Raw genomic sequence first — 15,705 nt, 5'->3', positions numbered from 1 at the left:
ATTGGTCTGCTCTGCCAATCACATTGACATTTAAATGGCTCTATCTAGCATCCAGTACATTGCCTGGGGATCGCATGCCTAGATCTGCCTGGGATATGGATGCAGTTACATATCTGAATTCTTGGGAAATGACATAAGACCCCCACATGACTGAAGGATGCTGTTAATACTTCAGATGCCAGAAACATTACTCATTATTTGCAAGTCAAGTTAATTGTGTTTCTCTCCCATTAAGAACATGCATTTTGTTTCTGTGACGTTTAATGCTGTGCAAACTTCTAACCATCAGCAACTTGACATTTAGTTAGGGGAGGACTGAGCAAAACCTACTCATCGTTATCTCGTGTCTTTGCCGCGACATGTATAGGTAATAGTCCATCCTTGTTAGACTTATTGGCATCTGCGCCCTGCTCCAGCAGGAATTCAACAATGTCACTGTGTCCATTTTTACAGGCCTCATACAGAGCTGTGGCACTGTCACTTGCTTGTGTATTAATATCAGCTCCTGAAATAATCAATAAACAAATTAGAATAAAAAGCAAGCAACAGTTTCCAACTAACATATCTTAGATCATATAATTAAAGCAGGGCAGGGGAACCTTGGCACTCCTGATGTTTCAGAACTACATTACCCATGATTCTTAGGCACTCTGAAGTCCAGTTGAGCATCATGGGAAATGTATTTCTGAAACATCTGGAGGGCCAAGGTTCCCCATCCCTGAATTAAAGGGATAATGGGAAAAAAAATACATGCTGCAATTCATTAAAGGGTCACAGTTTCATGATTCTGATAAAGCAAGCAAGTTAAAAAAAACGTTCTAATATACTTCCATTATCAAAATGTGCACATTATTTTTATTTGCACACTTTCTGAGGCTCCAGCTGCTACTGAGCATGTGCAAAAGTGCACACTATATACGTATATGCATTTTGTGATTGGCTGATGGCTGTCACATGATATAGGGGAGGGAAAATTAGATTAACTTTGAAATTTGCCAGAAAATATTCTACTGCTCACTTCAAATTTAAAGTAAGTGCTATAGAATTGTCTTTTTATTGTGTTTTTGTCAGTTTTGTCAGGATTGAATCAACCCTGTCCCACTCAATAGCCACAAGTATTGCAGATCCAGAGGCGAAGGCTGCCAGTGATTCACACTTAAAGGGATATGAAACTCAAAAAATGTATTTTATGATTCAGGCAGAGCATAACATTTTCAAAAAGTTTCCAATTTACATTGATTATCAAATTTGCTTCGTTCCCATGGTATTCTATGTTGAAGAGATACCTAAGTAGGTGTCTGGAGCACTTAATGGCAGGAAATACTGCTGCCCTCTAGTGCTCTTGCATATGAATAACATTCTTGTAAAACTGCTGCCATATAGTGCTCCAGACATGTGCACGCTCCTGAGTTTACGTCCTTGCTTTTAAACAAAAGATACCAAGAGGCTGAAGATAAATTGATGTAAATTAGAAAGTTGTTTAAAATTGTGTTTTATCTAAATCATGAAATCATTGTTTTGTGTTTCATTTCCCTTTAATCTATTAAACATGAGTTAAAGAACCAGTAAAGACCGTAGATTTGCATAATCAACAAATGTACTCATTAACTTCAAATGAGTAGTAGATTTTGTGCTAATAAATTTCAGTTCTGTCTATTTCCACTCCTACTGCATCATGTGACAGACATCAGCCAATCACAAATGTATATACGTATATTCTGTGAATTCTTGCACATGCTCAGTAGGAGCTGGTGACTCAAAAAGTGTAAATGTACGAAGACTGCACATTTTGTTAATGGAAGTAAATTGGAAAGTTGTTTAAAATTGCTGCTTTATCTGAATCATAACAGTTTAATGTTGACTTGAGTGTCATCTTAGTTGACTCCAATCTTTCTGAGATTCTTTCAATATTGGAAAAATGGAAGACAAAAAGCAGCTGAGCATGATATCTGCCACAAGATTTGATTTCCCTTTTTCCCACAAAGTCATCCCAAGCCACTCATCCCAGCTATCAATCAACAAACACCAGAACTAAGACACCAAACAAAACTGCCGCACAAATCTAAAATGGCAGATTCAAGCTCTTTTCACCTTAAAGTGACAGTAAAGTCAAAATAAAGCTTTCATGATTCGGATAGCATGTCATTTTAAATAACTTTCTAATGTATTTAAAGGGACAGTCTACACCAGAATTTTTATTGTTTTAAAAGATAGATAACCCTTTTATTACCCATTCCCCAATTATGCATAACCAACCCAGTTATATTAATATACTTGTATCTAAGCCTCTTCTGACAGCCCCCTGATCATATGACTTTGTATTTATTATCTATTGACTTGCATTTAGTACTCTGTTGTGCTAAATCCTAAATAACTTCTCGGGCATGAACACATTGTTATCTATATGGCCCACATGAACTAGCAGTCTCCTGTTGTTAAAAGCAAATAAAAAAGCATGCGATAAGAAGCTGTCTATAGTGGCTTAGAAACAGGCAGAAATTTAGAAGTTAAAACGTTATAAAGTATATTAATGTAACAATGTTGGCTGTGCAAAACCGAGGAATGGGTAGTAAAGGCGTTGTCTATCTTTTTAAACAATAACAATTTTGGTGTTGATTGTCCCTTTAAATTATTTAATTTGCTTTGTTCACTAGGTATCCTTTTGTTGAAAACAATACCTAGGTAGGCTTGGGAGCAGGTGATTGGTGGCTACACATACAAGCATTTTCTCATTGGTTTACCCGAATTATTCAGCTAGCTCCATGTAGTGCATTCTTGCTTAAAGGGACAGTAAACACCCTACACAACAGGATTCCATATTTTTGAAACGCCAACGAAGATCCGCCTGCACTACCTCCCTTCTCTATTACCTCTATCCTTGTCCTAGTAATCCTTCCAAATACATTGGTTAATCTCCACGAAATATGGCCGCCAAACTCCCCCCACCGTTACGTACTAACCTTCTATTTCAAGGCATTCGCCAGTCAAAATGTAATCCTCGGTCAGATTCTTCAAACTCATTCACTGTGTTTAGCTCATGCGTGATTCAATAGGAACCACAAAAGCGGAACGTTATTCTCCACAATTGTTTTTGAGAGCTAAGAAATTAATTTGCTGCGACAAGTCAGATTGCTGTTTCCGATCTGACAGAATTACAAATGTGCATGCGCAATGACGTATCGAGCGCGTCATCAATCCTTACATGAACGAGACTGAAATGGAATATACATGGGAGGAGTTTGGCGGCCATATTTCGTGGAGATTAACGGATGTATTTGGAAGCATTACTAGGATCTTCGTTAGCGTTTCAAAAATATGGAATCCTGTTGTGTCGGGTGCTGAATGTCCCTTTAAGGACACCAAGCGAATGAAAGAAATTTGATAATAAGCGTCAATTGGAAAGCTGTTTGCTCTATCTGAATTGCGAGTGAAAAGTTTGGGTTTCATGTCACTTTAATTTAAATTCAGATTAATATAGGTTATAAAGAACAAATATATAAATTCAAGAAATAAAATTAGGATTATGATTCATATTTATATCTGTAAATGTATGACAATTAGCAACCTTACTATTTATTAAACTAACTTTAATTTTTCGATAAACAAAAGAACTGCATATATTATGGACCAAAACTGTCAAATACAAAATGATTAAAATATCACAATTTGCTTAATTACAATTTAGTAAAAAAAAATAATAGAGGATGTCAAATTTAAACAGTGAGATACACATTTAAGGGCATAAATGGAAACACGTAATGTTTTTTGTTGGGAAGTTTTACACTGGGATTTTAAGAAGGATTTACAGCCTCAAAATCATCTCCTGAACTGATGGTTAGAACAAATAATTAGTTTAAAGAGGAACTGTGCTCAAACGGTTTCCTCTATCTGGGGCGAGATTACATTTGCGGTGCAAGCTTCAGCGTAACTGCTGAAACCCGCGTCGCCCATAATTTCTCCTTGCACATCGGGGAATCACATAAACCCTACTGGCAGTTTATAAACTGCCATAAGTCGGATAAACTAGCGATGTCCAGAAATGTGAGTAAATACACATTTCTGGAGTCGCCAGTGACTTACGGCAGTTTAGAAACTGCCGGCACATAATAAAAAATAAAAAATTTAATCTCTCGTAAAAGTCTAACCCGCCTCCCAAAAATAAACCCGACATGTTAAAACCCCTATATCCGCCATCACCCCACATCGCAACTTATAATAAAATTATTAACCCCTAATCCTGCCAACCCCCCACAACGCAATATACCTAATTAAACTATTAACCCCTAATAGGCCATTCACCCGCATCGCAATCTAGCTAATAAATGTATTAACCCCTAATCTGCCATCCCCCACATCGGAAAGTATCTAATTAACCTATTAACCCCTAAACCGCCATACCCCCACATAGCAATAAACCTAATTAAGTTATTAAAGGGATATGAAACCCAATTTTTTTAGAAAGAGCATTCAATGTTTAACAACATTCTAATTTACTTCTATTATCTATTTTGCTTCATCATCTTGATATCCTTTGCCGAAAAGCATATCTAGATTGGCTTAGTAGCTTCTAATTGGTGGCTTCACATAGATGCCTTGTGTGATTGGCTCACCCATGTGCATTGCTATTTCTTCAGCAAATTAGATAACAGAAGTACATTAAAAATTGTATTCTCTACCTGAATCATGAAAGAAGAATATTTGGTTTAGTGTCCCTTTAACTCCTAAACCGCCAAACCCCCCCCCCCACACACACACACAATGCAAATAATAATTCAATTACTAAGCCCCCTAACCTAACACCCCCTAAATTAACCCCCAATTACATTAAATAAAAAATACTAAGTTACAATTAAGATAAAAAACCTAACATTACTTTAAAAAAAAATATGATTAAATTAATCTAAAATTACAAAAAGTAAGTCTAACATTACATAAAAAAATAAACCAAATTATCAAAAATAAAAAAAATTAGACCTAATCTAATACCGCTATGAAAATAAAAAAGCCCCCCAAAATAAAAACACCCCCTAAACTAAACAACCAATCGCCCTCAAAAAGGGCTTTTTGTAGGGCATTGCCCTCAGTTAAACAGCTCTTTTACATTTAAAAAATAAAGTAACCCCCCCCCACCCACCAAACCCCCCAAAACAAAGAATCTAACACAAAAAAATTCTAAACTACCCATTGCCCTTAAAAGGGCAATCAGCTTTTTTACAGCCCAAAAAAAAAACCTAATCTAAAAAAAAAAGCCACCTCAAAAAATTATAAAAAAATCCTAAATCTAAGTCCCAAATAGAAGAGGTCCCCTGGAAGAAGATCATCATCGCCTGGAAGACCTTCTCCGCAGGACTTCAGGAATGGTGAGTACCTATTTGGGGCTTAGATTTAATTGGGGTGGCTTTTTTTTTTTTACATTAGGGTTTTTTTGGGCTGTAAAAGAGCTGATGGCCCTTTTAAGGGCATAAAAGAGCTGATTGCCCATACAAATGCCCCTTTAGGGGCAATGGGTAGTTTAGGATTTTTTAGTATTAGGTTTTTTATTTTGTGGGGTTTAGTGGTTGGGGTTGGGTTACTGTTAGGTGGGAACTTAGTATTTTTTAAACGTAAAAGAACGGTTTAACTTAGGGCAATGTCCTACAAAAAGGCCATTTTAAGGGCTATTGGTTTAGTTTAGATTAGGGGGTGTTTTTATTTTGGGGGGCTTTTTTATTTTCATTGGGGTATTAGATTAGGTTTCATTTTTTATTTTTGATAATTTGATTTATTTTTTTCTGTAATGTTAGACTTTTTATTTTTTTTTATTTTAGATTAATTTAATCTTAGTTTTTTTTAAAGTAATGTTAGGTTTTTATTTTAATTGTAACTTAGTATTTTTTTATTTAATGTAATTGGGGTTAATTTAGAGGGTGTTAGGTTAGGGGGCTTAGTAATTAAATTAGTAGTTATTTGCGATGTGGGGGGGTTGGCGGTTTAGGAGTTAATAGCTTAATTAGCTTTACTGCGATGTGGGAGGATGGCGTTTTAGGGGTTAATAGTGTAATTAGGTTTAATGCATTGTGGGGGAATGGCGGTTTAGGGGTTAATAGGTTAATTAGTTACTTTGTTATGTGGGGGGCTTTTCACAACAGGAGACTGCTAGTTCATGTGATAACATTGTGCTCACGCCTGTGGGTTGTGGCTGACACTGCACTAATTGGCTAAAATGTAAGTCAACAGATAATAAATAAAAAGTCATGTGATCAGGGGGCTGACAGAAGAGGCTTAGATACAAGGTAATCACAGAGGTAAAACATATATTAATATAACAGTGTTGGTTATGCAAAAGTGGGGAATGGGTAATAAAGGGAGTATCTACATGTTTAAACCCTTAACATCCGAGGACGTGCTAGGTACGTTCTATAAAAAATGGCCCTTAACGACAGCCAACATACCTAGCACGTCCTGGGTCAAGATGAGCACGGGAAGCGATCGCAATCGCTTCCAGCCGCTCTCAGGGTATTGCAGCGATGCCTAGATATTGAGGCATCGTGCAATACCCTGTGCTCTCTCTGAATCTGCCAGCGTTGTTGCCGATCCTTGGTGGTGTGGAAGGGGTTAGGAGGGAGTCGGGTGGACACCCCATCGCTGGAGGGGGGCGGTAGGGGGTGGGAGCGGGTGGGACCGCTACGCTAAAGAAAAAAAAATTGAGCCGCTGCAGCAGTGAGGGGGAAGGGAGGAGGGGGAAGGAGGGAGAAGGTGATCCTATGTGGAATCCTATGGGAAAGGGATCGGGGAGGGGGCGGGTAATGAGTGGGGGCAGCTACACTACAAAAAAATGTGTTATTTAAAAAAAAAAGAAAGAAAAACTGCAGCAAACTGGGTACTGGCAGACAGTTGCCAGTACCTAAGAGGCAGCTAATAGGTAGAGGGGGGAGGGTTAGAGAGATCTTTGGGGAGGGAGATTGGGGGAGGTAAGGGGGGATCATACACTGCAGAAAACATAATTTATGTAAGAACTTACCTGATAAATTCATTTCTTTCATATTAGCAAGAGTCCATGAGCTAGTGACGTATGGGATATACATTCCTACCAGGAGGGGCAAAGTTTCCCAAACCTTAAAATGCCTATAAATACACCCCTCACCACACCCACAATTCAGTTTAACGAATAGCCAAGAAGTGGGGTGATAAGAAAAAAGTGTGAAAGCATATAAAATAAGGAATTGGAATAATTGTGCTTTATACAAAAAAATCATAACCACCACAAAAAAGGGCGGGCCTCATGGACTCTTTCTAATATGAAAGAAATGAATTTATCAGGTAAGTTCTTACATAAATTATGTTTTCTTTCATGTAATTAGCAAGAGTCCATGAGCTAGTGACGTATGGGATAATGACTACCCAAGATGTGGATCTTTCCACGCAAGAGTCACTAGAGAGGGAGGGATAAAATAAAGACAGCCAATTCCTGCTGAAAATAATCCACACCCAAAATAAAGTTTAATGAAAAACATAAACAGAAGATTCAAACTGAAACCGCTGCCTGAAGTACTTTTCTACCAAAAACTGCTTCAGAAGAAGAAAATACATCAAAATGGTAGAATTTAGTAAAAGTATGCAAAGAGGACCAAGTTGCTGCTTTGCAAATCTGATCAACCGAAGCTTCATTCCTAAACGCCCAGGAAGTAGAAACTGACCTAGTAGAATGAGCTGTAATCCTTTGAGGCGGAGTTTTACCCGACTTGACATAGGCATGATGAATTAAAGATTTCAACCAAGATGCCAAAGAAATGGCAGAAGCTTTCTGGCCTTTTCTAGAACCGGAAAAGATAACAAATAGACTAGAAGTCTTTCGGAAAGACTTAGTAGCTTCAACATAATATTTCAAAGCTCTAACAACATCCAAAGAATGCAACGATTTCTCCTTAGAATTCTTAGGATTAGGACATAATGAAGGAACCACAATTTCTCTACTAATGTTGTTGGAATTCACAACTTTAGGTAAAAATTCAAAAGAAGTTCGCAACACCGCCTTATCCTGATGAAAAATCAGAAAAGGAGACTCACAAGAAAGAGCAGATAATTCAGAGACTCTTCTGGCAGAAGAGATCGCCAAAAGGAACCAAACTTTCCAAGAAAGTAATTTAATGTCCAATGAATGCATAGGTTCAAACGGAGGAGCTTGAAGAGCCCCCAGAACCAAATTCAAACTCCAAGGAGGAGAAATTGACTTAATGACAGGTTTTATACGAACCAAAGCTTGTACAAAACAATGAATATCAGGAAGATTAGCAATCTTTCTGTGAAAAAGAACAGAAAGAGCAGAGATTTGTCCTTTCAAAGAACTTGCGGATAAACCTTTATCTAAACCATCCTGAAGAAACTGTAAAATTCTCGGAATTCTAAAAGAATGCCAAGAAAAATGATGAGAAAGACACCAAGAAATATAAGTCTTCCAGACTCTATAATATATCTCTCTGGATACAGATTTACGAGCCTGTAACATAGTATTAATCACAGAGTCAGAGAAACCTCTTTGACCAAGAATCAAGCGTTCAATCTCCATACCTTTAAATTTAAGGATTTGAGATCCTGATGGAAAAAAGGACCTTGCGACAGAAGGTCTGGTCTTAGCGGAAGAGTCCACGGATGGCAAGAAGCCATCCGGACAAGATCCGCATACCAAAACCTGTGAGGCCATGCCGGAGCTATCAGCAGAACAAACGAGCATTCCTTCAGAATCTTGGAGATTACTCTTGGAAGAAGAACTAGAGGCGGAAAGATATAGGCAGGATGATACTTCCAAGGAAGTGATAATGCATCCACTGCTTCCGCCTGAGGATCCCGGGATCTGGACAGATACCTGGGAAGTTTCTTGTTTAGATGAGACGCCATCAGATCTATTTCTGGAAGCTCCCACATTTGAACAATCTGAAGAAATACCTCTGGGTGAAGAGACCATTCGCCCGGATGCAACGTTTGGCGACTGAGATAATCCACTTCCCAATTGTCTATACCTGGGATATGAACCGCAGAGATTAGACAGGAGCTGGATTCTGTATAGATGTGTAGGTTTTGATATCTAGATATAAGATCTAAGAGTGGCACAGTTGATACATAAAAGCATTTAATACATATTAAACATATAAAACAAGGGTGTCGTTTAAAATATATTTTAACAGAACGGCAAGAAATAATGTGTAAAAACACATAAACACATAAATATCTATAAAAACACGCGTGTTTTGCTTTTTAGCTGTATGTATAATGTCTCATAAAATTCGTCTCATATATAGTTGTGTTGGCATAAATCTGAAAATAATAAACAATAAAAAATAATAAAAAAACAATGAAAAGTAAATAATGTCCAATAATCCCTTCTCAAAGTTAAGAGATATATAAAAAAAAGGTTAAGTAGTGTCCAAAAATCCCTTCTCAAAGTTAAGAGATATAAATAGATTTTCACATGTGTATCCAAAAAATAAACTGTCCAAATTTAAGTGTTGTCCAAAAACGTGGTATAAATGAATAGTGCAAATCCAGCAGATTCAAAAGTTCTATTAAAAAGGCTTTGCAAAAAACATTTCAAAGAGACATTTAAAAAACATCAAAATGAAGGTAGAAAAAAAGGTCTATCAAAATATGGTGACAAAGAATAATCCGTGAAGTCAATCCAAAATAGTGATAAAAATAAGTCCAAAAAAGATGTAAAATATCCAAAAGATAAAAAACAAAAAATAAATGATTAGTATGTGCACAAACTAGTGAGAGTGATCCCAAAAAGGGGGCTTATGTGGAGGGGTTATGTTTCCATGTAGAAAAATGATTTGCTGTATAAAAAGAAAAAATAAAATATAAAAATAAGCAAAAATACAAAAATATAAATAAAAATAATCCTAGGGAATCTTCAAACCCTGAAAATAAAAGATAATAACAATAGTGTAATACTGTATTATAATTCAACAATCAAGGAATAAATAGCTCACCATAGTCTTGATAAAGGCCTCTCTTGAGGGCCGAAACGCGTTGACAGAGCTATGGTGAGCTATTTATTCCTTGATTGTTGAATTATAATACAGTATTACACTATTGTTATTATCTTTTATTTTCAGGGTTTGAAGATTCCCTAGGATTATTTTTATTTATATTTTGTATTTTTGCTTATTTTTATATTTTATTTTTTCTTTTTTCTTTTTATACAGCAAATAATTTTTCTACATGGAAACATAACCCCTCCACATAAGCCCCCTTTTTGGGATCACTCTCACTAGTTTGTGCACACACTAATCATTTATTTTTTGTTTTTTATCTTTTGGATATTTTACATCTTTTTTGGACTTATTTTTATCACTATTTTGGATTGACTTCACGGATTATTCTTTGTCACCATATTTTGATAGACCTTTTTTTCTACCTTCATTTTGATGTTTTTTAAATGTCTCTTTGAAATGTTTTTTGCAAAGCCTTTTTAATAGAACTTTTGAATCTGCTGGATTTGCACTATTCATTTATACCACGTTTTTGGACAACACTTAAATTTGGACAGTTTATTTTTTGGATACACATGTGAAAATCTATTTATATCTCTTAACTTTGAGAAGGGATTTTTGGACACTACTTAACCTTTTTTTTTATATATCTCTTAACTTTGAGAAGGGATTATTGGACATTATTTACTTTTCATTGTTTTTTATTATTTTTTATTGTTTATTATTTTCAGATTTATGCCAACACAACTATATATGAGACGAATTTTATGAGACATTATACATACAGCTAAAAAGCAAAACACGCGTGTTTTTATAGATATTTATGTGTTTATGTGTTTTTACACATTATTTCTTGCCGTTCTGTTAAAATATATTTTAAACGACACCCTTGTTTTATATGTTTAATATGTATTAAATGCTTTTATGTATCAACTGTGCCACTCTTAGATCTTATATCTAGATATCAAAACCTACACATCTATACAGCACAACTACCATAATTGTAGCTGAGCTATAGCGCTATACAATTTCTCAGACAGAATACCATATTTTCACACCTATACCGCACCAGACCTCGCCAAGATTTGGCGCTCCTTTCTAAACCACGTTTTGACACATATTTTCTAAAAGTGGGCACCTGGGGACCCACTATAGACAGGAGCTATAGGTCCACACTTTCAGCGCTGTAAGAAAACATTGAATCTAGGAGCTGGATTCTGCCCAAACCAGAATTCGAGATACTTCTTTCATAGCCAGAGGACTGTGAGTCCCTCCTTGATGATTGATGTATGCCACAGTTGTGACATTGTCTGTCTGAAAACAAATGAACGATTCTCTCTTCAGAAGAGGCCAAGACTGAAGAGCTCTGAAAATTGCACGGAGTTCCAAAATATTGATCGGTAATCTCACCTCCTGAGATTCCCAAACTCCTTGTGCCGTCAGAGATCCCCACACAGCTCCCCAACCTGTGAGACTTGCATCTGTTGAAATTACAGTCCAGGTCGGAAGCACAAAAGAAGCCCCCTGAATTAAACGATGGTGATCTGTCCACCACGTTAGAGAGTGTCGTACAATCGGTTTTAAAGATATTAATTGAGATATCTTTGTGTAATCCCTGCACCATTGATTCAGCATACAGAGCTGAAGAGGTCGCATGTGAAAATGAGCAAAGGGGATCGCGTCCGATGCAGCAGTCATAAGACCTAGAATTTCCATGCATAAGGCTACCGAAGGGAATGATTGTGACTGAAGGTTTCGACAAGCTGAAATCAATTTTAGACGTCTCTTGTCTGTCAAAGACAGAGTCATGGACACTGAATCTATCTGGAAACCCAGAAAGGTTACCCTTGTCTGAGGAATCAATGAACTTTTTAGTGAATTGATCCTCCAACCATGATCTTGAAGAAACAACACAAGTCGATTTGTATGAAATTCTGCTAAATGTAAAGACTGAGCAAGTATCAAGATATCGTCCAAATAAGGAAATACCACAATACCCTGTTCTCTGATTACAGACAGAAGGGCACCGAGAACCTTTGTAAAAATTCTTGGAGCTGTAGCTAGGCCAAATGGCAGAGCCACAAACTGGTAATGCTTGTCCAGAAAAGAGAATCTCAGGAACTGATAATGATCTGGATGAATCGGAATATGCAGATATGCATCCTGTAAATCTATTGTGGACATATAATGCCCTTGCAGAACAAAAGGCAAGATAGTCCTTACAGTTACCATTTTGAACGTTGGTATCCTTACATAACGATTCAATATTTTTAGATCCAGAACTGGTCTGAAGGAATTCTCCTTCTTTGGTACAATGAAGAGATTTGAATAAAACCCCATCCCCTGTTCCAGAACTGGAACTGGCATAATTACTCCAGCCAACTCTAGATCTGAAACACAATTCAGAAATGCTTGAGCTTTCACTGGATTTACTGGGACACGGGAAAGAAAAAATCTCTTTGCAGGAGGTCTCATCTTGAAACCAATTCTGTACCCTTCTGAAACAATGTTCTGAATCCAAAGATTGTGAACAGAATTGATCCAAATTTCTTTGAAAAAACGTAACCTGCCCCCTACCAGCTGAGCTGGAATGAGGGCCGCACCTTCATGTGGACTTAGAAGCTGGATTTGCTTTTCTAGAAGGCTTGGATTTATTCCAGACTGGAGATGGTTTCCAAACTGAAACTGCTCCTGAGGATGAAGGATCAGGCTTTTGTTCTTTGTTGAAACAAAAGGAACGAAAACGATTATTAGCCCTGTTTTTACCCTTAGATTTTTTTATCCTGTGGTAAAAAAGTTCCTTTCCCACCAGTAACAGTTGAGATAATAGAATCCAACTGAGAACCAAATAATTTGTTACCCTGGAAAGAAATGGAAAGTAGAGTTGATTTAGAAGCCATATCAGCATTCCAAGTTTTAAGCCATAAAGCTCTTCTAGCTAAAATAGCTAGAGGCATAAACCTGACATCAACTCTGATAATATCAAAAATGGCATCACAGATAAAATTATTAGCATGTTGAAGAAGAATAATAATATTATGAGAATCATGATCTGTTACTTGTTGCGCTAAAGTTTCCAACCAAAAAGTTGAAGCTGCAGCAACATCAGCCAATGATATAGCAGGTCTAAGAAGATTACCTGAACACAGATAAGCTTTTCTTAGAAAGGATTCAATTTTCCTATCTAAAGGATCTTTAAACGAAGTACCATCTGACGTAGGAATAGTAGTACGTTTGGCAAGGGTAGAAATAGCCCCATCAACTCTAGGGATTTTGTCCCAAAATTCTAATCTGTCAGACGGCACAGGATATAATTGCTTAAAACGTTTAGAAGGAGTAAATGAATTACCCAATTTATCCCATTCTCTGGAAATTACTTCAGAAATAGCACTAGGAACAGGAAAAACTTCTGGAATAACCACAGGAGATTTAAAGACCTTATCTAAACGTTTAGAATTAGTATCAAGAGGACCAGAATCCTCAATTTCTAAAGCAATTAGTACTTCTTTAAGTAAAGAACGAATAAATTCCATTTTAAATAAATATGAAGATTTATCAGCATCAATCTCTGAGACAGAATCCTCTGAACCAGAAGAGTCATCAGAATCAGAATGATGATGTTCATTTAAAAATTAATCTGTGTAAAGAGAAGTTTTAAAAGATTTTTTATGTTTACTAGAAGGAGGAATAACAGACATAGCCTTCTTGATGGATTCAGAAACAAAATCTCTTATGTTATCAGGAACATTCTGAACATTAGATGTTGATGGAACTGCAACAGGTAATGGTACATTACTAAAGGAAATATTATCTGCATTAACAAGTTTGTCATGACAATTAATACAAAAAACAGCTGGAGGAATAGCTACCAAAAGTTTACAGCAGATACACTTAGCTTTGGTAGTTCCAGCACCAGACAGCGATTTTCCTGAAGTATCTTCTGACTCAGATGCAACGTGAGACATCTTGCAATATGTAAGAGAAAAAACAACATATAAAGCAAAATTGATCAAATTCCTTAAATGACAGTTTCAGGAATGGGAAAAAATGCCAATGAACAAGCTTCTAGCAACCAGAAGCAAAGAAAAAATGAGACTTAAATAATGTGGAGACAAAAGCGACGCCCATATTTTTTAGTGCCAAATAAGACGCCCACATTATTTGGCGCCTAAATGCTTTTTGGCGCCAAAAATGACGCCACATCCGGAACGCCGACATCTTTGGCGCAAAAGAACGTAAAAAATGACGCAACTTCCGGCGACACGTATGACGCCGGAAACAGAATAGATTTTTTGCGCCAAAAAAGTCCGCGCCAAGAATGACGCAATAAAATGAAGCATTTTCAGCCCCCGCGAGCCTAACAGCCCACAGGGAAAAAAAGTCAAATTTTTAAGGTAAGAAAAATAATTGATTCAAGTGCATTATCCCAAATATGAAACTGACTGTCTGAAAATAAGGAATGTTGAACATCCTGAGTCAAGGCAAATAAATGTTTGAATACATATATTTAGAACTTTATAAACAAAGTGCCCAACCATAGCTTAGAGTGTCACAGAAAATAAGACTTACTTACCCCAGGACACTCATCTACATGTTTGTAGAAAGCCAAACCAGTACTGAAACGAAAATCAGCAGAGGTAATGGTATATAAATAAGAGTATATCGTCGATCTGAAAAGGGAGGTAAGAGATGAATCTCTACGACCGATAACAGAGAACCTATGAAATAGACCCCGTAGAAGGAGATCACTGCATTCAAAATAGGCAATACTCTCCTCACATCCCTCTGACATTCACTGCACGCTGAGAGGAAAACCGGGCTCCAACCTGCTGCGGAGCGCATATCAACGTAGAATCTAGCACAAACTTACTTCACCACCTCCATAGGAGGCAAAGTTTGTAAAACTGAAGTGTGGGTGTGGTAAGGGGTGTATTTATAGGCATTTTAAGGTTTGGGAAACTTTGCCCCTCCTGGTAGGAATGTATATCCCATACGTCACTAGCTCATGGACTCTTGCTAATTACATGAAAGAAAATATATTTAAAAAAATATATTTAAAAAAAAAAGCCTTTTATTTTCAAACTTGCAGACTTTCTGCCAGTACTTAAGATGGAAGTGACCATTGAGGGGTGGGGGAGGGAAGAGAGCTGTTTGAGAGGGACAAGGGGGTGGGATGTGTCAGGTGGGAGGGTAATCTATACAGTAAAGCTAAAATTAACCCTACAAGCTACCTAATTAACCCCTTCACTGCTAATACAAGTGTGGTGTGCAGCTGCAGTTAGCGGCCTTCTAATTACCAAAAAGGAACGCCAAAGCCATATATGTCTGCTATTTCTGAACAAAGGGGATCCCAGAGAAGCATTTACAACCATTTGTGTTATGATTGCACAAGCTGTTTGTAAATAATTTCAGTGAAAAACCAAAAGTTTGTGAAAAAGTTATTGGTTTTATTTATTTATTTTTTATCGCATTTGGCGGTGAAATGGTGGCATGAAATATACCAAAATGGGCCTAGATCAATACTTTGGGTTGTCTACTAAAAAAAATATATAGTTATGATAGTGGAGTGATAGCAAAAATGCTAAAAATACTCTGGTCTTTTTTATTCCAAGTCCTTTAAGGAGTTAAGGGGATAAACATTGGGTATTTCTAAACTCAGGATAAAATTTAGAAACTATTTGGCATGGGATTTTTTTGGTGGTTATAGACGTGTAACAGATTTTGGTCAATTTATAGT

General features: G+C 36.8%; 1 protein-coding gene across 1 annotated transcript in view; it reads right to left on the bottom strand.

The window, feature by feature from the left end:
* Positions 1-308: 308 nt before the first annotated feature.
* The window catches only part of ASB2 (ankyrin repeat and SOCS box containing 2), a 101,889-nt gene continuing 86,492 nt past the window's right edge, over positions 309-15,705 (bottom strand). The window contains exon 7 of the mRNA XM_053697522.1: positions 309-505. Within this exon, the coding sequence (XP_053553497.1) occupies positions 327-505 (179 nt within the window). The 3' untranslated portion in view covers positions 309-326. The remainder of the gene's footprint in view (positions 506-15,705) is intronic.

This window comes from Bombina bombina, chromosome 1 (genome assembly GCF_027579735.1).
Source record: "Bombina bombina isolate aBomBom1 chromosome 1, aBomBom1.pri, whole genome shotgun sequence".
NCBI classification, from domain to species: Eukaryota; Metazoa; Chordata; class Amphibia; order Anura; family Bombinatoridae; genus Bombina; species Bombina bombina.
Note: the sequence above shows the minus strand (reverse complement) of the source record. Positions and strands in the feature narration are given on the sequence as shown.